Below are 23,744 nucleotides of genomic sequence, written 5' to 3' on the forward strand. Positions count from 1 at the left end.
ACACACACACACACACACACACACACGTGTTTTAGTTTGGAGGTAATTAAATCGTTCTTTCATTGGTCAAGCTCTTTTACATTTGATCTGCTAGTACAGGAGTGGTGTTATATCACAAAAATACTTTGTCATTGCCAAAATGTCCTTACTGGAAAGTTGGATAGTTTTTTTTTCATTGACATAATGAATCTGTGTCAACATACCTGTAAATAAGAATTTCCATTTTAATATATCATGAGCAGTTTATGGTAATTTGATTTTATGGGAACTCTGGCCTACTCCGTATTCAGTCATTTATTAAAAGGCATCTTTGTTTACAGTCAGGGAGCCTGAGGAGGTTTGCTAACGAGGATTACTGCCCTGACAGCCGTCACAGCCGAAGGCTTCCCACATGCAAATGTGACGGTGCCGCGTTTCTGGGAATCCTGAGTGCTGCTGTAGATTTGACTGTTTATTCCTGTCAGAAGGATAATGGCGTCTGTTGGTTTTGCATAAGGCAGTCCAGTCAGGAGCTAAACCTGGAATTCAGTTATTCAGAAACGTCACAGCAAGCACATCTAGCTACTACCTCAAGGTGTGCTCGTTTTGTTTGGGAAGTCCGAAAGACAATACACTTTAATTTAACTGCCAAAATTTGCACCGCCAAACATTACGCCCACAAGTTTTCGACTGGCAAATGTACACTTCTTTCATATCTCACACCCTTCTAGCCATGAATTAAAACCATACACTAGGTTGGTCAGTGGTCACAGTCTGGACTGCAGTTGACAGGGTGGCCATATTGCTTAAGACTTAGTCACAAGCCTGCTTCCGTATCCCAAATGGCAACCTATTCCCTGTGTAGTGCCCTACACAGTGAATATACTGCCATTTAGGGACAGGAAGGTGTTTTCCGGAGCTTTTGTAGTTCTGCTGTACCTAGTACCCCCCCCCCCCCAACTGCACAACTAAAACCAAAAGAGGCGGTTTCGCTGACACAGATTAAGCCTAGTCCTGGACTGATATTTCAAAACAGATTAAGCCTAGTCCTGGACTGGTATATTTTTTCCCCCCCTGGAGTTGTGAATCCTGGACTAGGTTTAATCTGTGTCCTCAACTGGCCTGTGAGACTTCCTCCACAGCTACTGGCGCTTTTAAACGGCCGTCTGCCTCTGCACTGTTTCCAGGACTCTAGGCCTGCTGGTCAAGCGGCTGGAGAGGGGAGGCAAAGCAGAGCAGCAGGGCCTGTTCCAGGAGAACGACTGCATCATTCGCATTAATAACGGAGACCTGCGGAACATCCGCTTCGAACAGTAAGGCGCCTGACCCAGTCCCGGGATTGCCCGACCTCTGCCCCCCCACCCCCCCCACCTCCGCCTTTGCTCACTAAGCAAAGCATGTCCTCTGCAGCCCGACGCAGCCGCGGGCCGAGCTAACCCTGTTCCTGTTTCACTCCTCGGGATTCAGGGCTTCTGTCAGGTGGAGAAGAAATGGAATGGCCATTGTCCTTGCTGACCTTAAGGCCTTTCTGTACTACTTTCATCGCTCAGCCTGTAGCTTCTATTCTCCTAACCCCTTTTTGTTTCTCTTCTATTGGTAAAAACGACTTGCAGCAAGAACTAGCCTTTAGCGCATCCTTGCTTTTGGTGTGGCAGCTCTGCTGGTTCACATTGTGGCTGTCTTTTCTTAGCTGTGTCTTTTCTTAGCTGTGTCTTTTCTTAGCTGTGTCTTTTCTTAGCTGTGTCTTTTCAGCGCATCCCCCTGCCTCGTTCCGTTTCCTCTCCCTCTGCTTCCCAGGCTAACATGATCCTAACTTTCTAGATAGTTTCCGCTGCCTCCCTTCCCACTTTGCTGAACATGCCGCTGCATGTTGTATGAATAGTATGATTACTTCCTGCTTTATTCCTATGGGTGCACTCAAAATGGCCGCCAGTCCACCCATTATGGGCTGATTGGCTTGAAAGAGGCCCCCAGAGCTCGGTTGATTCGGTGATTATTCACACCGACCATTCCAACCACTTATCCTGGACATGTTGCTGAGAGCATCCACAGCTGTGAATGACCTATACAGAAAGGTGAATTCTGGTGAAATGAGTGATTGACAATTGATGCAGTAGCAACAATTACTGCTTCACACTGTTTTAAATTGTAAATGTATTCTCATTAATTTTCATTCATTTATCTCACGGTTTTAGCGGAACCCATTCTACTTACTGTAGTGCTCTATTTTACACTGTTTGCCTGCATGCATGCCCCGCTAGAATCTAGCTTAAGCTGCTGAATACAATCATAAACCTCTCTTCATGCTATCTCTAGTGTTCTGTATAATGTTTATGTCAGCTTATGTTGGCTGCTGAATTTCCCTGCTTTTCAAAGAGTCGATGCTGCCAGTCAGCTGCCGTTTTCTATTGTGTGCTCACATCCTCACGTAATATTCCCAGTAACCTATGGCTGAACTATATCACGGCTTTCTCATAATGTTAGTACCAGGGACCGCCAAAGCATGGGCTTCTTCCTCTGTGGGCCGCTTGTAAAACAGAGAATGTCACTTTATTAAAAACAAAATTTTTATATGACACAATTTCTATGACACTAATACCATTGACATAGCCAAAATATTGCATTCAAGTAGTTTTGATTTTAGGACGTTGATAAAAAAAATATACTATTTGGCCTTCAGTCTACTTCAAGAATGTTAATAAACACACAAAAATATATATGTCTACCAAAGTGAAGGGGTTAGGTCTGTGGTTTCTAGTGACTGATATGTGTTAACATTGAATATACAAAACAGTGAAGCTTTTCTGACATTCAGCATGTGTGAAAACCTCATCTGTTTTGATATAGTTAATTCAGCCACAGTAGCCCCAGGTTGGGGAAACAGAATACGTCTTGTCTGGGATGTGATCTAGCTTGAAATTGGGAAGTCGCTGGGAGATATCCGTTTCCTTTGGGAATATTAATATGGGCTGGGAAAACGGCTAGGAATTTCAGCAATAAACGTGAGGGTTGTTAGAAGAGGGGTTGCTCTCTGTTCAGCTGTTTTCGGAGGGACAAAGCTAGTCTAGTTCCTTATCCCAGGTGGTACCTCTTTACTACAGTATGTAGCTCCACTGGTGATGAGAGCAATAGATTTGGTCAGAACTAGTCAGCACCAGATAAGGGACAGGGTTTCGTTTTGTGGAGAACAAGTATTTGATACACAGCCGATTTTGCAGGTTTTCCCACTTACAAGTCACATTTTATCATAGGTACTCTTCCACTGTGAGTGACGGATCGGAATCTCAATTTGCAAAACAGACTTTCAGCTCCCTCCAAAGATTTTCGATTGGGTTCAGGTCTGGAGACTGACTAGGCCACTCCAGGACCTTGAGATGCTTCTTACGGATGTTATTGGCCAAGATCTCGCGATACATGGCCCCATCCATCCTCCCCTCAATGCAGTGCAGTCATCCTGTCCCCTTTGTAGAAAAGCGTCCCCAAAGAATGATGTTTCCACCTCCATGCTTCATGGTTGGGATGGTGTTCTTGGGGTTGTACTCATCCTTCTTCTTCCTCCAAACACGGTTTAGACCAGAAAGCTCTATTCTTTTCTCATCAGACCACATGACTTTCTCCCATTCTTCTGGATCATCCAGATGGTCATTGGCAAACTTCAGACATGCGCTGGCTTGAGCAGGGGGACTATGCGTGCGCTGCTAGATTTTAATCCATGACAGCGTAGTTTGTTACTAATGTTTTTCTTTGAGAGTGTGGTCCCAGCTCTCTTCAGGTCATTGACCAGGTCCTGCTGTGTAGTTCTGGGCTGATCCCTCACCTTCCTCATGATCACTGATGCCCCACGAGGTGAGATCTTGCATGGAGCCCCCCAGACTGAGGGAAATTGACCGTCATCTTGATCTTCTTCCATTTTCTAATAATTGCGCCAACAGTTGTTGCCTTCTCACCAAGCTGCCTGCCTATTGTCCTGTAGCCCATCCCAGCCTTGTGCAGGTCTACAATTTTATCCCTGATTCGTCCTTACATAGCTCTCTGGTCTTGGCCATTGTGGAGAGGTTGGAGTCAGTTTGATTGAGTGTGTGGACAGGTGTCTTTTATACAGGTAACGAGTTCAAACAGGTGCAGTTAATACATGTAATGAGTGGAGAACAGGAGGGCTTCTTAAAGAAAAACTAACAGGTCTGTGAGAGCCGGAATTCTTACTGGTTGGTAGGTAATCAAATACTTATGTCATGCAATAAAATGCAAATTAATTATTTAAAAATCATACAATGTGATTTTCTGAATTTTTGTTTTAGATTCCGTCTCTCACAGTAGAAGTTTACCTATGATAAAAATTACCTCTACATGCTTTGTAAGTAGGAAAACCTGCAAAATCGGCAGTGTATCAAATACTTGTTCTCCCCATTGTAGATGTCTGTCATAGTCAGCTGTACTCTAACACTGCACCAGGTTTGCCTAACTCAGAAACACACTTATACAGGCATTCCCTCACTCCACTATGGGACCGTCCACACCTACAAGTTCTGGGTTTTAAAGGATTTTCTCCAAATGAAGACAAGCAGTTCCCTTTATCTGCAGCTGGATTAGAGATGATTCTAAAAGCCCTTTCTAAAGCTGTACATTCCAGTGCATTCTATATTGTGGAATGTGAAAACACCTAATGTGGTGGGTAATAAATGGTCCCCTAATTACTAACCCTATTCATCCTGCTTGAATGTAGGGGCAGTATCTAGGATATAGGGTTCCATTTGTACTAGGCTGTGGGATCCTGTCAGACTTGTGTTCAACTACTATTCTAGTTCTTTAAAATATACGTATTTCATTTGAGAATGATTTGAGGAGGGATGCATAATTACGGAAACATTTCAACAACTCACAAAACTCCTTGTTCGGGCAGGGTATAAAAAATATGTATACAAACTAGTGGTGAAATAATAAATTTTTAATCCGAGACTCCTGGATCCGAACTCAGGCTAGGATCTAGCAACTGTGTTTTGACACTCATCTCTCATCCCTCAGAGCCCAGAACATGTTCCGCCAGGCCATGCGTTCCCCCGTTATCATGTTCCATGTGGTCCCAAACCTGATGAAGGCCCAGTACGAGCAGCTTTCCCACAGCGAGAGGAACCCCAACGTGGCCTGCCCTTCTGGACGTTTCAGCCCCGACTCCCTGGCCAGCGAGAGAGGCAGCACCCCGTCGGGGCTGGACCACACCCCACAGGTCTAAAGACGTCCTCAAGAAATGACGTCCTCATTTTATTTTCTCTTCTCGCCGATGTAGGTGAGAAGAGAAAATAAAATGCTTGCTTGTCTTCTCTCTCAGAGAATGTTCCGGGGTCCCCAACCTCAACAGCACCCGTACCCGGAGCAGGTCGACGCCTACACCACTCTACCTCACCCCCACAGGGGCTCCATGGGCAAGCCCCCGCTAGGCCATGCCCCTCCCAGCCACACCCCCTCCCCACAGAGGGTGTTAAACACCCCCTCAGCGGGCTTTTCCAAGAAGGTTGGCAGGAGACTCAACATCCAGCTCAAGAAAGGTCAGCATCCAGCACACGATCACTCTCACTCCCACTCTCTCTCTCTCACTCTCTCCCTCTCTCTCTCTCTCTCCCACACACTCTCTCGCACACACTTTCTGAAGCGTCTTTTTCCTGACCGAGGCCCCAAGTTTTCCCGGGTGAGGTCACATGGTTTAGAAAGCCTCCTGGACCTGCAAACTGAATGGTTTGAATCATTGCTTCACAGAGGCGCTTTGTGCCCTTACAGAGGATAGCGCTAATCCTCTCCTGCGCACCTAATCCTGGCCAAGGGGTTCTGAGAAAATTGCCTTTTTTCCTCATTTTATGGACTTTGTCTCTGTCCTAAAAAGAACACAAATTCATGAAGTTGAACAAACATACCATTTCTGTATAGGACTATGAAATAGAGCACGGCGAACAGGTTACTTAGCAAAATGCTAGATAAAGACTGTAACTTCAAAATAAACATTTTGATCTCTGTACGTACATGAACACAGGCATATGAAATATTCATCCAAATCGTAAGGCGTAGCCTTGGACTTGAATAAAGATGGCTAGGCAGCCTTCCGCATTTGCCTGGAGCGACGGAGGGGAAATGTTTTTAAGGTCCGGGCTGTGTCGTGAATTCTAAATGAGACAGCTCTCTGAGGTGTACGCGGTGAGTGACGGCTGCACTGAGTCGCCACACACAACGGCAAAGACATGGTGTGGGTGCCTGCCAGGTGTGTGTCGTGGGGGGTTTTGGGCCAGGCTGCTTGTTGCTAGGCAGCCACTCATCTGTCCAGTGCACGCGCGTGTCAAACAGCACGATGAAAATGACCATTGATGTCTTGACCTCGCCAAACCCATATTCTGGATTATGGGATGGGGCTGTTTAAAATCAGTGCACTGTTTAGGGAATAGGATCCCATGAGTTACTCAGTCCCCTCTTGGTGCCCCCTCCTCGCCACGACAAAACCAGGTGTCAGTCATGCTTTCAAAGTTCCTTTAGAAAGGAAGCTAAAATCATCACAGCATTTGAAGTAATATGGCAAACCTTTCTGTTATTTCATTCCTTGCGTCTGTTTTTTGCTTTGCTTCGAGGAGCACAAGACACAGTGATTCAATTAATTCTGGCGTGTTGGTTATGTTTTGCATTTGGACTGCTGACTGAACCCTATTTGATGGATAGATTTACTTTGTTTAAATCAGACTCACCAACCTCCTTATAAAACCCACACACTAACCCAATCAATCTGGAATATTACACTCCCTAAGAAATTGAGCAAGGTCTTTCCTAATCAACCTAATGCGTCTTTAAAGATCCAGCATCCCATATTGAACTGGGTGGTGCTAATGCCATTTGCCAGTTAGTGTAATCCTTTGGTGGGAAGTTGATTGGCTTATTGACGTGGAGGGGATTTAGTGATCTGAAACGGAATCCTCCGAGCGTTCTGGAATCCTGAGTTCCGCCCTGTTTACATTAGCATACGAGGCACAGCCAGTCAGACAGAGGGATCAGGCTTGCCAGACATTCTGCTAATGATCTGACTGTAGTGTCTGGGAGAGGAGTGATACAATCGTCGTCCTCTTCACTCTCGACACACTGCGGCTAGCCTCAGCATTCCGTATTAGAATCCAGAAACCTTCCCACGTACCAATCTTGTTTAAATGATCGATTCTGTTTCCGTGGCCGTTTTGATGAACATTTCAATTGTATTTCCTCAGGTCGTTTGGACTACATGTTCTGGTTCTGCTGTACCTGTGATGTTCAGCATGTTAGAAGGGTAATGGGTATTTTCTCATGCGCGCCTCACATGTCTTTGTGTCATCAGGTCCAGAGGGTCTGGGTTTCAGCATCACGTCAAGAGACGTCCCCATCGGTGGCTCTGCGCCCATCTACGTGAAGAACATCCTGCCCCGTGGAGCGGCCATCCAGGACGGACGCCTCAAGGCTGGGGACAGGCTGCTGGAGGTGAGGCCTGAAGCTGGGAATTACCTCAGCAGCACTGTCTCGCCGTCACATCGGCCCGTTCCCCAACCACAATGTTCCCCCCTCTTGATTTTGCTTTGGCATTAATTTTGTCCCAACATTTGCCAAACGGTCGTTTGGGCTTTAAGCATAGTTGGGACAGACAAAATCATGTTTGGGCTTCAGAGGTCTACATCCGAATGTGCTGTTCTGTGTTCCAGGTGAACAGAGTGGACCTGGTTGGGCGGACCCAGGAGGAGGTAGTCTCTCTGCTCAGGGCCACGCCCATGGGAGGGGCGGTTGGGCTGGTGGTACTACGTCAGGAGGAAGCCTTCCTTTCCAGAGAAGTGGTACGTCTCTCCTAAACACAGCTCCAGCGCCCATCCCCTATTAGCTCGTAGGGTTTTACGGGTTGAGCTGCGCTGAGGAATGACGAAGCTGGCTCTCCGTTGTTCTAGAACACAGCTGGGCGTACAAATGTTTCGGACTACGATGGATGCTTTAAGCCCTGTTACCGACCTAGTTAATCCACCCCGTGAGCCTTGCTATCCTCCCATTTCTGTCCCGGCACAACAGTGCAGCAGGCAGATTGATTGTGCTACTCTGGTTCTGCGCTATTCTTTAATATCCTGGTCTGGGTCCTAAACTGCACCCTGTTTCCTGTTTGGCCAGAGTAAGGCATGCCAGGTACAGTATGAGAAACACACTTGTTTTCACTATAGAAAATCAATCAATTGGATCTACACACATACTCAAATTGACAGGATCCCAGCATCGCAGCGTTTCACAGACACTGTCTGTTTTGAGAGCTGGATTTTACCGGACAAAAATAAATGGAAAAATGTATCTGGATGGATTGGGCCTAGTTGAAATGCCCCTCGGTCACCACACGAAACTGAAAATGATAATGTGACTACATCTTTAGAAGAGCAAGGCTAGCACCGTTGGTAAACAACAACCAGAATGGGGGGGTTTGATACCCACGCAGGCCCCAGCATGGAGGCGCTGTATGCACACACTACTGTAAGTCTCTCTGGTTGAGAGCATCTGCTAAATGACTAAAATGTAAAACACTCTTACCGGAAAGCTTTAATCACGCCTTGTCAGACTTCTGACGATAGGTTCTCACCCCTCTATTTCACCTGTCGAAAGAAATCCCCATGCATATTAATATGCTGTATGTTAATTACATGCTAACAAAACTGCTTCGCTAAACCGCTCATTTGGAAGCACAATCACTGGCTCTGATCCACAGGTGGAGGATGTCTCATAGGCGGTCTGCCTTGATTTAGACCCAAACCCACAAGAATGTCTTTTATTTTTTTTGTATGCAGCATTAAGACACCAATTTGTATATCAGAGTTCTCAACCATGCCTGTCCCCTCTTAAACCCTGTTCAGGCAGATCTTCACTTTTTGTGTCTGAGGCCAGCATGATTTATTTCCAATGGACACTCGGGCCGATAATTTATCCTAAATTGTACATTGTCTTGATCCAACTGATCTGGGCTTTTATCTGTGTGTAGGGAGAGTGACTGCTGGGGTCAAAATCACTGTTTGAGTCCCAAATGGTTCCCTATCCCTTTTATAGTGTCCTACTGTTGAGCCTAGACAGAATCGTTCACTGTAACGGGAGCGGCGTACCATTTGGGATGGGAGCAGCACCTCCAAGTCGACTGGGTATCAGCTGATGTACCAGTCCCCCCCCCCACACAAACACACACACACACACACACACACACAACTGCCGCTGGGATCTTTAAACACTATCGAACGCCGAAGCTGAGTTATAGCACTAAGTAGCACTTAAATGCCCCCCCCCCCACCAGCACCTCTTGCTATTAGTGTCCAGGCGACGCCCCCACCCCATAGGCTCTTCTGCGATAGCGGGCCATGTCATAAGGGCTGACCATCCCTCCGGCCCGTCACTCCGGCCAGGACCGGTTAGATGTGGAGACCGCGGGCGTTCATCAGAGCTTCACCGGGATCAATACTCATCCCCTGATTAGAATGGAGCTTTCAGGTCGCCTCCGGAACGGCACCCCATTCCCCTACACAGTGCCCTGCGTTTGATCCAAATGAGTGGGCCATGGTGGTGCACTGCGTAGAGGCTCGGGTGACATTTGGGACGCATCCCAGGTCTGCCCATCCGCCCACGGCTTTGTGACAGGAAGAGAGAGATGTCAGGTAAGGGTGGGAAAAGCCCGGTTTTAGGGGAGAATATTGAAGAAATGACAGTGGAACTCACTTCGGGGTGTGGAAACACTGAGTTTTCCTCCTCTCCCTCTAGTCAGGAAAAGAATCAGCCCTGGAGGACCAGAGATGCCCTCTCTGTCCAGGTTCTTTTCTCAGTCATGTACCTTATTGCTGCCAACATTATCATTGACCACTGTGGTTTCTATCCCCTGTCTCCTCTAGAACGCTGAGGCCCAGCCGCAAAGCCCCAGAGACTTGGTAAGAGTCACCAGAACCGCACACCTGTCACCTACACATTCAGAGGAGGTCACAGCTCATAACAGTGAGGAGGCCGCCTCTTGCCGCCAATGTCCTTGACTGTCCGACCTGACAAATCCCCAGCCTCACTCATGTAATGTTATAAGCTAAACTGTGAAGCTAACTACGCCATAGAGTGGGAACCATTCGAATCATACCATGTCACTAGGATGAAACCTACAAAAAAGGCATGCTTTTCTGTTATAACTAATGCTAATCTGAAGTCAGCAGACACATACATCCGCCTTCTTCAGATTAGCATTGGCATTAGGATAGGATTTTGCCTTTAAAAGTGCATAGACATACCATTGCATTGAAGAGAGCTTAATTTGATTGTGGAATGCCTATCTGTCATTCAGTTCCTGTGTGTTTTTAATCCTATCCGATAGCAAAGTTGATAACGTTTGAGAAATGAGGCCTTGGCTGCTGGTAAAAACCATCCAGCACCTGTACAAACAGCAATCCCCTCAAGTGTCATGGACGGCTTGGAAAACTCCCAAGACAGTACCCATCTGTCTGAAGGGGATGTTCAGGTGTAGGAATAGCAAGCCCGCCATCGTCCACGTTGATTAATTTACGTTGGTGAACTTTATGTATCCAATGCAGCCCGGCGCCAAATCCAATTTAGTTAATTACACGTTGTCCATATATTCTGCCTGTCCGGTTGTGCACTGATTGCAAATAAATGTGGTTAATTTAAGACTTTGGCACTTTGGAGGGGTAGGAGGAGTGGTTCACATGTTGAATAATCTGCTTGGTTAAAACGGGTTGGCACAAACCACCTACCGACCCTCATAAATGACAATCTCTCCTGCTAATAGTTCAATGTGTATAATATTTTTTATGGGACATTAGAAGGAGATTTGTTTTCTAGTTTTTTTTTATCCGTTTTAATTGCTAAGTTGTATGTAGTGACAATGATCCCTGCAACCACCATGCCCCGGCCTGAATTATCCACCTATATGAATCCCCAAGTTCTTCTGAGAACGGCCTACTTTGGAACAGGTCATGGGGGTACATTAACTAGAGTTTTTTGTTCTACCTAGATGAAAGCAGGCATCACTGATCTCAAAGCACTCTCTCTCACTCCTGTGTGTGGATTTACAACCCCTCGGAGACAAATCCCTTTCTTCTCTCTTTCCCGGCATTTTCCCTCCATAATGGGCTCAATTATTCACAGCAGATGTTATCTCTCATTAGAGGCCGCATTCTCAGCATCTCTCAATAACGTGTGCACTTTGGCTGTGTTGCCAGGCCGACCGAACGAAACCGGTTACCAGCTCGGAATCTGTTTTTCCACCGGAACCATATTCCCTACTTAGACCACAACTGTCGACCAGAACCTTATGGAATATATACAGGGCCGAATTGGACCTAGCCAAACTCCTCTTACCAGCCAGGCCCTCCTCTTGACCCTGCGCTGACCATCAGAACACACATGGCCGAGCATCCCCAATGGGCTCTGCAGCCCCATTACATGACTCAAGTTATATCCTCAGAGGATGTCCATGATGACCAACCCAACAGTGTCTGTATCTCAAATGGCAACCTGCTCCCTTTTTTTAGGGCACGACGTTTGACCACAGACCAAACCAAGTCCCTATGGTCAATATGGAGCCAGGAAGTAGTGAATTCATGGCATTTGGTAGTCATGGCCATTTGAGGCTTCATTACGGTTCTTCTAGCAGCAGGATATTATGCTAGCAGCGGTAACTCATATTTTCTTTTTCAAAATAAAAGCCACCATTGTTCACTATATTGCTTTATATATTTAAATCTAGTCTTTACATTTTGATTAATGTCCGATCCAATGTTGTTCTTGTGTGTTCTTTTTTACAGACTACATTGTTACTTTTAAAATTTCAAGATGCATTTTATTGTAATAAAGAAAATCTGAGTGCTGCCAGCATAATATCCTGCTGCTAAAATAATGCTAATGAAGCCTCGTTTGGCCATCACTGCTGTTGAGCGGACCGAGTGAAAGTCCATTGACCCGTTTGTGGGGAACGCCTAAACTAAATGGGGGTGCAAGTAAGCCCATGTAATTGAAGAGCACATCATCTATCTTAAACCGGGCTGTTCAAATCCGAAACGCTGATTGGCTCTTAGCCGTCATATATCGGTCATTCACCACCCCTAGAAATGTGACTTAATATAAATCTCATCTTAACGGAATCAGTCATATTTACACGTGTTTTATGATAGGCCCCAGCAGGACTCAAACGCAACCCTTAGTTTCACAAGTGCCATGCTCTGTCCAACCGAGCCACACCGGAAGAGTAGTGATGACAACCGCACGTAATATCCATGATGACAGATATTGTCATGGTCTTTCATCATTTTTTTGCCATTAGTCGTACTGAGTTATTGAAAGTGATAACGAGTCCAAATTGAAAAGCCGTCAGCGCCGGTCGCTATTTAAAGCGATGTAATGCAAATCCTCATGGATCTATGATCACGCAGGCTCACTCCGTCTCTCTCGGCTCAGTGACCAACTCTGATAACGCATTAGGAATACAATTACAATCCAGAGCAGTGAATGATTGTCCTGGCTTTCTTTTGTCATTCTCTCCATCTAGCTGTTTGTGTATCGGCCTCTTTTGCTCTTTATTTTTCTACTTCCTTTCTCTGTCTCTTTCTCACTCTTTCTTTCTCACACACACACACCCATACACGTACACGAACTCGTTGCTATTTGCGACCCCCGTGCTGCTGCGGCCGCATTGATGTCCCCGGCGCGCCGGAGCACGAGTCAGTTAGAGAAGTGGAGAACAAGCTCTCTGTGTAATTAAAGTGATGTTTCAAGCCGCCACCTGTTCCCACGCACGCTGCTCCACACAGTGACTGGGAACAGCTGCTAGCTAGGTAATTACCATCTCACTTTCGCCGCTCTGGGGAACAAGGGAACACGGACCAACTCCGAAGCCGTCTCCTAATCGCAAATCATTCTAATCCGGCGGCCAACGTTTCTCTGGACAACGTCTCTCTGTAAGGAAGCGTTTGCCAGGCCCGGAGCCTGTGTTTACCGGGTAGGAACGGTCCCCCATTTGCCTCACACTTAGATATTGGCGGGTCCGTTACCCTCGCGCGCAAATGACATTACGGCGATTACGCAAAGCGGGAGGCGATGGCCTTGGCTTCGCTCCCGTATTTTAATCCCCCTCATCCTCACCTCACCGGGGGACGACGTCACTTCTGAGTGTGTTTCTAGTGAATTTGTAGTGCATGCACTTCATCGCGCGCGGAACCCGACCAGCCAGGTGGTTGATATTCCGGGTCTATCCGAGAGCGAGAGACACGCTTCACCGGCCTCCCCTCCGAAACCCACAGCTCACTCCGCGAGCGAGCCCCCTCCAGCAATTACATCCTTCGCTGCCTCCACACTTTTAATTCTTTTCGAGTGACTTTTTTCCGATGCCTTCCTATCGACAGGGTTCGTGTGGGGAAAGTTGAGAGCTCCTCTTAATTGTTTCAGGGGATGTTGTCGGGGGGAATGGGTTAGGGGTGGGGAGGGGGGGGGTCGAGGCCAGGTGTGTTTTAGAAGCTGGGGGTATAGAGTTCGAGGGGAGGGGTGAGGGAGGAAGAGGTGTCCTTGTATTCTCCCCTCGCTGAGGGTTCATTCACTCCGTGGAATACAAAGCGTTGCGCCGACTCGAGGATGAGGGGGGAGGGAAAGGGGGAGGGTTCGAGAGGCGGCATTGCCACCATTGTGTTCCACATGAATTCATCCCCGCCCGCTCTCCCTCGATCACACTCTCTTCCTGTCTTTCTCCTCACCCTCTCTTTTCTTCCCTTTTTCTCTCTTGCGCTCTCTCACTCCCTCTGTCTCTCTGCAAAGTAATTAAATCTCTCTCTGCAAACAATGGGAGCTAATGAATGTGTGACACTGAGCTTGATTATGACTGCATTCATTACACATGTACATAATTGCCAATAGTTAAGTGTGTAGATTTATTCAAAGGACAGCTGTGGATTGACAAGGGAGAGAGAATGGCTTTTTTTCCTGTTGTTGTTTCGGTGCAGCTCAGGCACCTGTTACTTTCTGCGACTCGGTGCATTTCTCTATGTAGGAAATGCACCATGTACATTCATTAGTGACGTGTCAGGGCCTACAAGGTGGTCGCAGGACGGTCGGCTGCCTCCCCCGCTCAGCTCGACTCTTCCAATGTGTCAGTCAGGGGAGCTGCGCCGCTGCAGATGGCGTTCGCGGATGATATGTTGTGGTGTTGGTATATCCTCGTGCCCAGGCTCACGCTGTCAAGTTACATTGGCATGAGTCCCCATCACTGATGCAAGCTGGGCTTCCACCGGTTCTTTGTTTCATAGTGGCTGCCTGTCTGCCTCTCTGTCTCCCTTTCTGCCTGTCTGCCCCTCTGTCTGCCTGTCTGCCTGCGTCTCTCCTCCTGTGTCTGTTTTCTACCCCTGCCTCACTCTCTCACCCTTTGCCCTTTTCTCTCTACCTGTCCCTCGCTCTCTACCTGTCCCTCGCTCTCTCTCAATTAAAAGGCTTTGACATGACATTCCCAAATATATTGCCAAAGCACAATATTGCAATAGTTCAATTCCAAATGATCAAATTAAAATGCGTATAGAAAGGTGGAGTTGGAATGCTAATGCAACTCTAGTTGCTCCCACTGTCACCAGTCTCATGGCTGGCTGTTATTCATGCTGTCTTAGAAGGTAGAGGAGGATGACCTGGTGTTGACCCCCGATGGTACGAGGGAGTTCCTGACCTTTGAGATCCCTCTGAGCGACTCGGGCTCGGCAGGTTTGGGGGTCAGCGTGAAGGGAAACCGATCTAAGGAGAACCATGCTGACCTGGGCATCTTTGTCAAGTCCATCATCAATGGAGGAGCCGCCTGCAAAGTAAGTCCATTTTCACCTGCCAGGTTAGAGTTTGTGTCTGGTCTTTGATGTGACGAGGCAGGATAACCCAATGAAACCTGGGACCTTGCTAACCATACTGTAGAGTGCTTGTGCATGGCTCGCTTGTACGTGGTGACCGATTGTGAATCCTACATGTCGTACATCGCGTGAACAGGACGGAAGGCTGCGGGTCAATGACCAGCTGATAGCGGTCAACGGGGAGTCGTTGCTGGGCAAAACGAACCAGGAAGCCATGGAGACACTGAGGAAGTCCATGTCGGTGGAGGGTAACAAACGGGGGATGATTCAGCTGATCGTGGCGAGGAGAGTCACCAAACGCAACGAGGTAAGCCTGGCCCTCCCTTCATCCTAATCTTTGGAGACAATCAAGAAAAACACAGGCTGTGAGCTGAAATACTTCTCTAACCCACAGGGAGTCTATGTGTGACGCAATCCTCCTTGTTTGGGGACAGCAGCTGAAAGCAGCAGGACGCTCTATCCATGCCTATGTATTGCCTGTGGATTCTTTGTTAATTTTTTCCTTCACATATTCAATTGCCAAATTAAAGATGGAAGCTTTTTTAATGACTGCATTTGGTTTTCTGTATGTTTTCTTAATTGGCGGTCAAATTCCCACAAGCAAACCATGTTTAGCTTTAGAGTATGAGTGAACTAAGTTGTTCTCTTAAACGGTTATCAATCATAATTCAATGCAAACTTAAGTCACTGATCCAGTCAAGTGTTCAAATGCGATCTTACATGAAAGCCTTTGTTGCATTGTGAGAGATGTAGCTGTGATGGTAGCTCAACAGTTGTAGCAGTTGCATGTTAATATGGAATCTGAATCCTGAGTGGCTTCTGAAACACAGCTCGCTACCAAGCTACGTGAAAGAATTTCTGGAATTATAATTGGAATAAAGCCTACTTTATTCAGGTTGCTAACTAATGTTAGCTACCTGTCATGGTCATTTATCTAGCTTGTTTCAATAGCTTTAGGTCAGTTGTATCAGGCACAAAGACTTTCTCTCCGTTTATCACACCCACTTGCTTGGGCAAGTAACATGGAAAATACCCATGGATGTGACAAGTTAAAACGTAATTCTAATGGGAGAGGGCCGACGACTGTCTGCTTCGGGTTTGGGACGTCAGCCATACTCTCCTCTCCCCCTCTGTTACCAGAGACCTGCTGAGGGAATTGGTGATGGATTGCCGACAAAGTTGCACTTTATTGTTTTTAATTTCACTGTCATGATATCGGTATGGACTCCAGGCTCTTGCTCACTCTCGTTCCGTCCGTCCCTCTCTCACTTTGAACCCCGTCTCCCCCTTATTTTATTGTGCTGATATTGTTACATTCCTCAGACTCCGTCCCTGGTCGATCCCTCTTCTATCATAGTGTGCTGGTGTTCTGTACTGCCCACTCTAAAAGTGTGTGCCCCCCTGGACCAGCCTCTTGCTACGGTGTATAACAGGCGTGTTATTTCCCATGGTGCAGCTGGTAATTGATCGCAGAGCCGGGGCGGAGGGTTAAAGCTGTGCTATGCCGTCAGGGTGCAGATGTGGAGAGACAGCAGAAGCTAAGTGCAGACACCGGGCGGACTAGTCCATATCGAAATCCCACATGCGTTAATCTACGGCTTATAGTATAGCATTAGTATCTACATTGGAGTATAGTTATGGTTTATTGATTGATTTCGCTCACCATCTGAGGAACATGAGTGGAATTACATTATTCTACTTTTATTTAATTTATTTTTTTGCTGCCTAAGGATGGCCTGTTTCACTTGCATTGAGAGCTCCTTTGACTGCATATTGTGGGTTCACAGCAACAGCTTCCAAATGTGAATGCCACACATGGAATCAACTCCAGACATTTTACCTGCTTAATTGATGAGGAATTAACGAAGGAATAGCCCACACCTCAATTGTCCAATTACTTTTGGTCCCTTGAAAAAGAGAAGGCTACATAAAAAATTCCTAAACCCTCTCTATTTAACTGTAACATTAATATATTTTGGTAAACAGACAAAATAACAAAACTTGTCTCTGTGTCTAATTATTTCAGGACCTAACTGTATATTAAACTTAGTAAAACTTAGCAAATGGCAGGCATTCGTGTATCCTAGCTTGATTGGGCAGGTTGCGGTCTTTACAAGCCACACCATTGCTGTCTTCATCTCCTCCTGAGCTTTCTTTTTTAGGATAGTAGTCATCCCCAAACCTTATTCTGTGAAGTAATATTTCATCAGTACTTAAACCATGCCGGGATATTCTATTCAGACTGATGCCCTAATCGCTATTCAGACCCCACAGAGTTCAGCTTTCCACCACTTTAATTATAGAGCTGAATATGCAGTGACTGGGGATTTCTTTGCCCAATATGGCACCTTTCCTTTGCTTAGGGCAGGCTTGACAGAGACACACACAGACGATAGGCCTTTCGCTCTTCATCCGGTTTCATTACCCATCTGATTTAGTCAAGCGAAGCTAGCTTCCAGCTTATATATATTGAAATCACTTACTAGGTCTCCACTTGAAATCATTCTGTTATCCATATTTTTGACTGGGAGTATGCGTCTCTGTGACGGTTTAGTTGTTCATTGGGAGAGTTGATCCTTATCATACCTTTCTCTGTGTGTGATTGTTGTCAGTGCTGCACCTGTGAACTAAAATAGTTTACTGGTTTGTGGTGATTGACCTCTGTGGAGGGGATGGCATTCTTCTTTTGCTTCTGTGAATTAGCATTTTTGTGTCTCGTTTCCCAGATATAAATGACATCTGGTCTTTGACTTTAAAGCTCTTTGAATGGAGAATCTACATTTATAATGCTATTGTTCTTTAATATAGGTCAGGAAACAGATGGTTTAAATCAGTATTAGAGATGCTAAGTAAAAACAATGAAAACATCCAAACCCTTCTCTGTCACCTCAAAAACCATCATACAGATTTTTTTGAAAAACTATGAACTAATAAAAAAGTTTTTTTTTATGCTCCAAAAAGTCCGAAATTGACATTCATTTGAAACAGTTGCTCAGAGAAAGAGATTTTACAGCCTGTGAACCTGTCGATTCAGCATTATTCTTTGATCCAATCACTTTCAAGCCCAAATCCTCCCCGGCTCCTCAAGAGTGCTTAAAGGTGACAGAGGCAGCAAATGGCCTATTTGTCCTGTAAACTGTGAAGTGTCTGATAAACCCCCTGAGGGAAACGTCACTGTGCTGCTCCCTTGTGGGGGAATGTTGGCGGCAAGAAGTCTTAACCGCTATTGGAAATCCATGGTCATTTAGCTAGTCTGGCTGGCACTGCTGGGGCTAATATTAACATAATGCTAACCTGCTTTCATCACTTTTTTTCATGCATGTTGCTAGCCTAGCTGTGGTAATGAGGGCACCAAGTAGTCCGGAGGTTAGCGCGTTAGGCCGGTTAGTACCGGAAGGCCACTATTTCGAATCACATAGTCGACAAGAAGGAAAATCGCTTCGGTGTCACCATCAATAATGGCCGATATCCTAGCTGTGACACGACTCTCCAATGGAGAGAGGGGGATATGCAAAGAAACACGTTGCCAATTCGCATAATTATTGTTATTCATGGTGGTTCTTATGCTAATGTTAGCATAAGGCTTGCCATTTGAGACTGTCATTTATCAAGCTAGCCTAGCAGTAGTGGTGCTTCTCCAGGCTCTGCCTGCCTGTCCCTCACCTGCTGAATGAGGGATGATTTCCAGGTTCGGCTGTGTTTGCCTCTGCCATCTTACAGCCGCAAACAGTTTTTCAGTGAGATTGAAATGTCAATAACAGGGTTGTGGTTTTAAGGAAGAAAAAAAAAGAATCTCAAGGTGGAATCTATAGTCGAAAGGGTTATCTTACAGCGTAAGTTGGTGCTAACAGTCTTCTGTACACCTTCTTTGTGCACAGCTCGAGGCACCCGGGAGCCCTGCGGGACCAGAGCAAACCCATGACTCCACCCAGGCGGACGACCGGGAGCGCCGCATCTCCCATTCCCTCTATGGCGGCATAGAGGACCTGGACGAGAACCTGATGCCGCGGCAGGCCCTGATGGCCAGGATGATGGGTGAGTCTTGGGACCCCCATGCTTAGTTATCATTCATTCCCACCTCCCGCTCCACCATCTGTGACCAACAGGAAGTGTTGATGACACCCAATTCATGCTGGAGACGCCCTGAGATATTGCATGAAACCCATAGATATCAATCGTTTAACTAATCGGACAATATCTGTGTATTCCTACTGATGAAAACCTTTATTTCTAACCATGCCTCCTCTGGTAGATGGACCTTGATGGACTGGGGTCAGGTGCTCCACGATTTTCTGTTAAAACAACTAGCTGTTTGGTTGGCTGTAGTCTAAATCCTCTGACCTAATCTAAATCTTGTCAGTACCCTTGAATTCCTAGTCCTCTAGTCCAACTTGGGTAAAATAATACACAACTCTCTCTCGCTCACTCTCTCTCACAGTGCGCACGCTCATCTAAATCAACTCTTCTGAATCAAAAGCCTCCATGCTGTATCAATCAATCACATTTATTTATAAAGCCCTTATTACATCAGCAGTTGTCACAAAATGCTTTTAGAACATGTGCTGCCTGAAACCCAGAGGAGCAATCAACAACAGTGTTGAAGCACAGTGGCTAGGAAAAACTCCCTAAGAAGGGCCTACATTTAGGAAGAAACCTAGAGAGGAACCAGGCTCAGGGGGGTGACCAGTCCTCTTCTGGCTTTGCTGGGTGAACATTTTTAGAGTACAAATAGTAGTAATTAATAAACTCATGTGGGCTGTGTCTAGAGTCTGTAACACAATCAAAGTCAGAAGTTGGACAAGGACCGGTGGGGCAGGGGAGTGTATGTAAAGTTTCAGCTATATGATGTTTGCTGTATTTACCAAGTGTACAGTGTCTGATAACTGTCCAGAGTCTATAAAATCTAATCCTGACACGGACAATCCGGGGGTGGTCAGCAGAGTGGCAGCTAGAATCGTCAGGTATAATCTTGATCTACAAATGACTTTGGACTGGGGCAACAATGAATCTTTAGAGCCTGGTATTCAGGAGGTGTGGGCCAAGACCTCATGTCCCTCTAAGTTCAAAGGGAGCAGGGGACAAGGAACATTTAGAGTGCATTCCTTAGGTTTTCAAGGATTTACAGTGGAGAAGGATAACTGACCCTACTCTGGCACAATGACATAGCAGTGTAAAATATTGGGGCTGAAACAGGGGTCCAGTGACACTGTGCCCCTATCCAGGGAAGGTCAAGGACAGGGTCCAACAGGCAGGAAGTCAATCCACCCACATTGCCAAGCATCAACCAAAGGGACACCAACCAACTGCAGCCACCCTGAGATGAGGGCCAGGTATTGCCAGAAGTGTTTACCCCAATTGCACAATGCGCAACAGAGAGACAACAACAAGCCAGTGACTCCACCCCTAAATGGCATTGGAGAGAGGGCATCCCAGTGGCGATGAGAACCCACCTGGCAAGGGTGGAAAGTATCAAGCCTTTTAGTTCTCCTTCACACCCCTTGGCCAGACTACACTTAATCAAACCATGCTGAAGAGATGAGTCTTTAGTAGACACTTGATAATTTGCACTGAGTCTGCATTTCCAACATGAATTAGCAGATCATTCCACTATAGTGGAGCTCTAAGTGAAAGCCCTGCCTCCCGCTGTTTGTTTAGACATTCTAGGTATAATTACAAGGCCTGCATCTTGCGATCTTAGGTTACTTGTAGGTATGCATGGCTGGATAATTTTAGCGAGGTAAGTAGGAGAAAGTATTGGTTTATAGGTTAACAATAAAACCTTAAAACCAGCCCTCACCCTAACAGGCAGCCTGTAAATAATATGCACCCATCTGAATCAACTCATCTGAATCAGAGGCCTGCATGCTGTTAATGTGCACACTCATCTGAATCAACTCATCTGAATCAGAGGCCTGCATGCTGTTAATGTGCACACTCATCTGAATCAAAGGCCTGCATGCTGTAAATAATACTCCAGCCTTTTTCTATGTTGTTTTCCAGTGACTTCCATCAGAATTTGATGCTCATAGCACCGTCACAGTTACTCCATTCCTCTGTTGACTAACCTAGTGGTCCCAGTTCGTGTAATCCAGGGGGAAAGCGTTCACCTTATACTAATGGACTAGACCAAAACGTATGTTCTTGCACTGCCTCATCTCATGTATTTGGAGAGTGCGTAATTGCTTACAGGTCATAACTTGCCACTGCCGTGTCTGTCACTTGTAGGTTAGACGTTTAGCAGATGATGTTCTTGTGGGCGACTTAGCTGTCATCAGATGAACACACTCATTTTAATTGGGACAAATAAGTCACTCAGTGATGTAGCTATCAGCAAAATCAGTATTAGAAGGTGGGCAAAGTTCACAGATTTGTTCGCCAAAGGCAGAATTGGGGGCTGAAAGGTGGGACGGGACAGACAGTTCCAAGGGGAACCCAGATCACTGTGGCGTTCTAGATAAGTCACCCATGTTTGGTGTCCGCCTAGGATTAGTGTCTTGGCCACTTCCTACATACCGTTATCAGGGTGAACCTGTTGCTTGATTTTTTTCCTACTGATTGTTTTTTTGTATATCTTATGCAGCATTGCTGTTGGAATGCAAGACCATTTTAACAACTGAGAACAAGAAAGATTTTCTTTGACAAAGCCACATGTTTACCAGGACCTGTTCTGTAACTACATGGCTTTGGATGATTCCATCTAAGATTTTCATCTCACTTATGGGCCTTCATGAGTCATTCTGCTTAGGAAATAGCAATTGACACTAAACTTGTTTTCCCTTCTTGGTAGACCCAGAGACCTTAAAACAGATAGGGGAAATCCCCTTTCATTGCATATTCACTTTTTCCATCATTTCTGTCTTCAATGTAGAAATTGTACGACAAATGTTCCATTTTCTAGATTAAATTATTCTGGGTTTGTTTACGAAAAAAACCTTTAAATACCAAAATTAATGCTGCTATGTCAGAATTCAACTAAACAAATGCATCACTTTTAAAGCCAAATCTTTCTTAGCTAGACTCTGATGTTGCTGTTGAGACTGGTCTTGACCGGTGCTTCCACTCGATTTTGATTTGATTTTGCTTTATTTGGATGGTCGTGTTCCCATTGTTGTGCAGTTTTAACTAAGCAGCTCTAAAGACCTGCCAAGCGAGAATGAGTGTGTTGCTTAATTATTCACTTCAGGCGACGGCTTCTTTAAGAAGTAGACTGAAGCCAATTTCCCTGCATATGCTAATTATGCAGATGGAGTTGGGCAGTAGCTAAATAAAACCTCTATGCTGCGTTCCCTTGGCCAATCATTCTCACCTCCCTTTATCCCCCATTTCATCTGACCTGCCTTTCTTCTCACCTCTCAGCCATCAAATCCTATTCCTTTTCAGTATGCGCCCGTCTCTTTCCACACAAAGTGTCAGATAATTGCTTTTACTGAAGACGAGAACATTCTGTAAAGAAGCCGCAACAATTGTTCCTTTGTCACCCCTGTCTGATTATATTAGTGCTTTGGGGACTGTAATAAAAGTTTATTTTTCCTGAATACCGCCAATTCAGGTGGCGTCGGCTCACCCCCTTTGTCGCCTGTTAGTGACCTTGGAATGTTCCAGAATAATGGATAGATGCCCCACTCAGAAGTTGGTTTCTCCTTCTAAAATAAGTTATATTTATTAATTGGGTTAGGCGGTGTCTGCCACCTTCATTGAAACTGTCCCGTCATTTCCAAAAATAACCGTGGCCAGAATCTGTGTATACAGCATTCTGCTGAGGGACAGTGTGTGTGGGCTGAGAGAAAAAAACCCTACTGGGTCGGTGTTGTCACCCATGCCATAAAGCTTTCTGCAAGAAACGCCAACACACACGCACAGACACAGCAGGGGAAGAAACCACAGGAACAACAACACTCGGAGTCTCCACACGCACTATGCTCTATTCAGAGCAGTCAGCCCCTGAAGGTTCAGCACACTGCTATTCACCCATCTAGCCATGCTGGCCGGCCAGGCAGTGTGGTACTGGGGATATGTTTGGTCCCCCACAGAGTGGGTGTGAAAGGCTGGGAGAAACAAACAGTAACCCGGGCCCTGGGCCTCTGTTCCTAGCTGGTCGGATGGTCCCATTTCACTGCCATGAGACCCAAAACCCAATCCTAACACAAATAAACTCTCCTGCATTGCGGATGGCTATTATATGGCATAAAAAACACACAACCCACTCCTTTAGAAATTCAGTTACCCTCAAAGCCTGATTAGGGATAGCATCACAAAGTCATGCATTGCATATCAATGGGGTTTTAAAAGTCTGTCGGACCAAAAGCAAAGGGACAGTTTTTTTTTTGTCGGTGTTTTTCGTTGCCTCTCCCACTGAGCATGCCAAAGAAAATAGTTTTATCTTTTTCAGCAATGCAGCAGCTTGAAAGAATTACTCCATAACGCCCCTTAACATTGTCATGCCAGATTTTGCCCAATGCTCCGAAACGGCTGGAACTGTAAGCTGATTAAGACATTTCCCCCAAAATGTACTGTTGATAAACGGAGTCAAATGAAATGTCTGTTAAATCTCAAAATAACTCTCTTAAATTAGTGTTTTGTGTTTGAACGACATGTCAAAGCTTTTTCCCCTCTTCATCCCACAGGTAACTTCCACCTCTCGCCCACTGTCAACATGCCCCAGGATGACACGGTCATCATCGAAGACGATAGGCTGCCCATGCTCCCACCCAACCTCTCTGACCAATCGTCTTCCAGCTCCCACGACGACGTGGGCTTCCACGTGGAGGTCCCTCCCCCCTGGGCCAAAGACATTCAAATCCAGAGTGAGAGGTGAGAGAAGAGGACTTCTCACAAATGGCACCCTAATCCCTTCGTAGTGCAGTACTTTTGACCAGGCCCCAGCGGAAAAAA

General features: G+C 46.0%; 1 protein-coding gene across 5 annotated transcripts in view; it reads left to right on the plus strand.

The window, feature by feature from the left end:
• Positions 1-23,744, plus strand: part of pard3ab (par-3 family cell polarity regulator alpha, b) — a 161,468-nt gene that overhangs the window by 80,883 nt on the left and 56,841 nt on the right. For 3 of the 5 annotated variants that reach the window (XM_020045296.3, XM_029116649.2, XM_034289269.1), the window contains exons 8-17: positions 1,167-1,292; positions 5,002-5,203; positions 5,306-5,522; positions 7,319-7,458; positions 7,677-7,805; positions 9,873-9,908; positions 14,625-14,813; positions 14,989-15,159; positions 18,731-18,887; positions 23,477-23,663. In XM_020045296.3, coding sequence (XP_019900855.3) covers positions 1,167-1,292; positions 5,002-5,203; positions 5,306-5,522; positions 7,319-7,458; positions 7,677-7,805; positions 9,873-9,908; positions 14,625-14,813; positions 14,989-15,159; positions 18,731-18,887; positions 23,477-23,663 — 1,554 coding nt within the window. The remainder of the gene's footprint in view (positions 1-1,166; positions 1,293-5,001; positions 5,204-5,305; positions 5,523-7,318; positions 7,459-7,676; positions 7,806-9,872; positions 9,909-14,624; positions 14,814-14,988; positions 15,160-18,730; positions 18,888-23,476; positions 23,664-23,744) is intronic. The other 2 variants (XM_029116647.2, XM_029116650.2) reach the window with 2 other exon arrangements.

Source organism: Esox lucius, chromosome 3, assembly GCF_011004845.1.
Source record: "Esox lucius isolate fEsoLuc1 chromosome 3, fEsoLuc1.pri, whole genome shotgun sequence".
NCBI classification, from domain to species: Eukaryota; Metazoa; Chordata; class Actinopteri; order Esociformes; family Esocidae; genus Esox; species Esox lucius.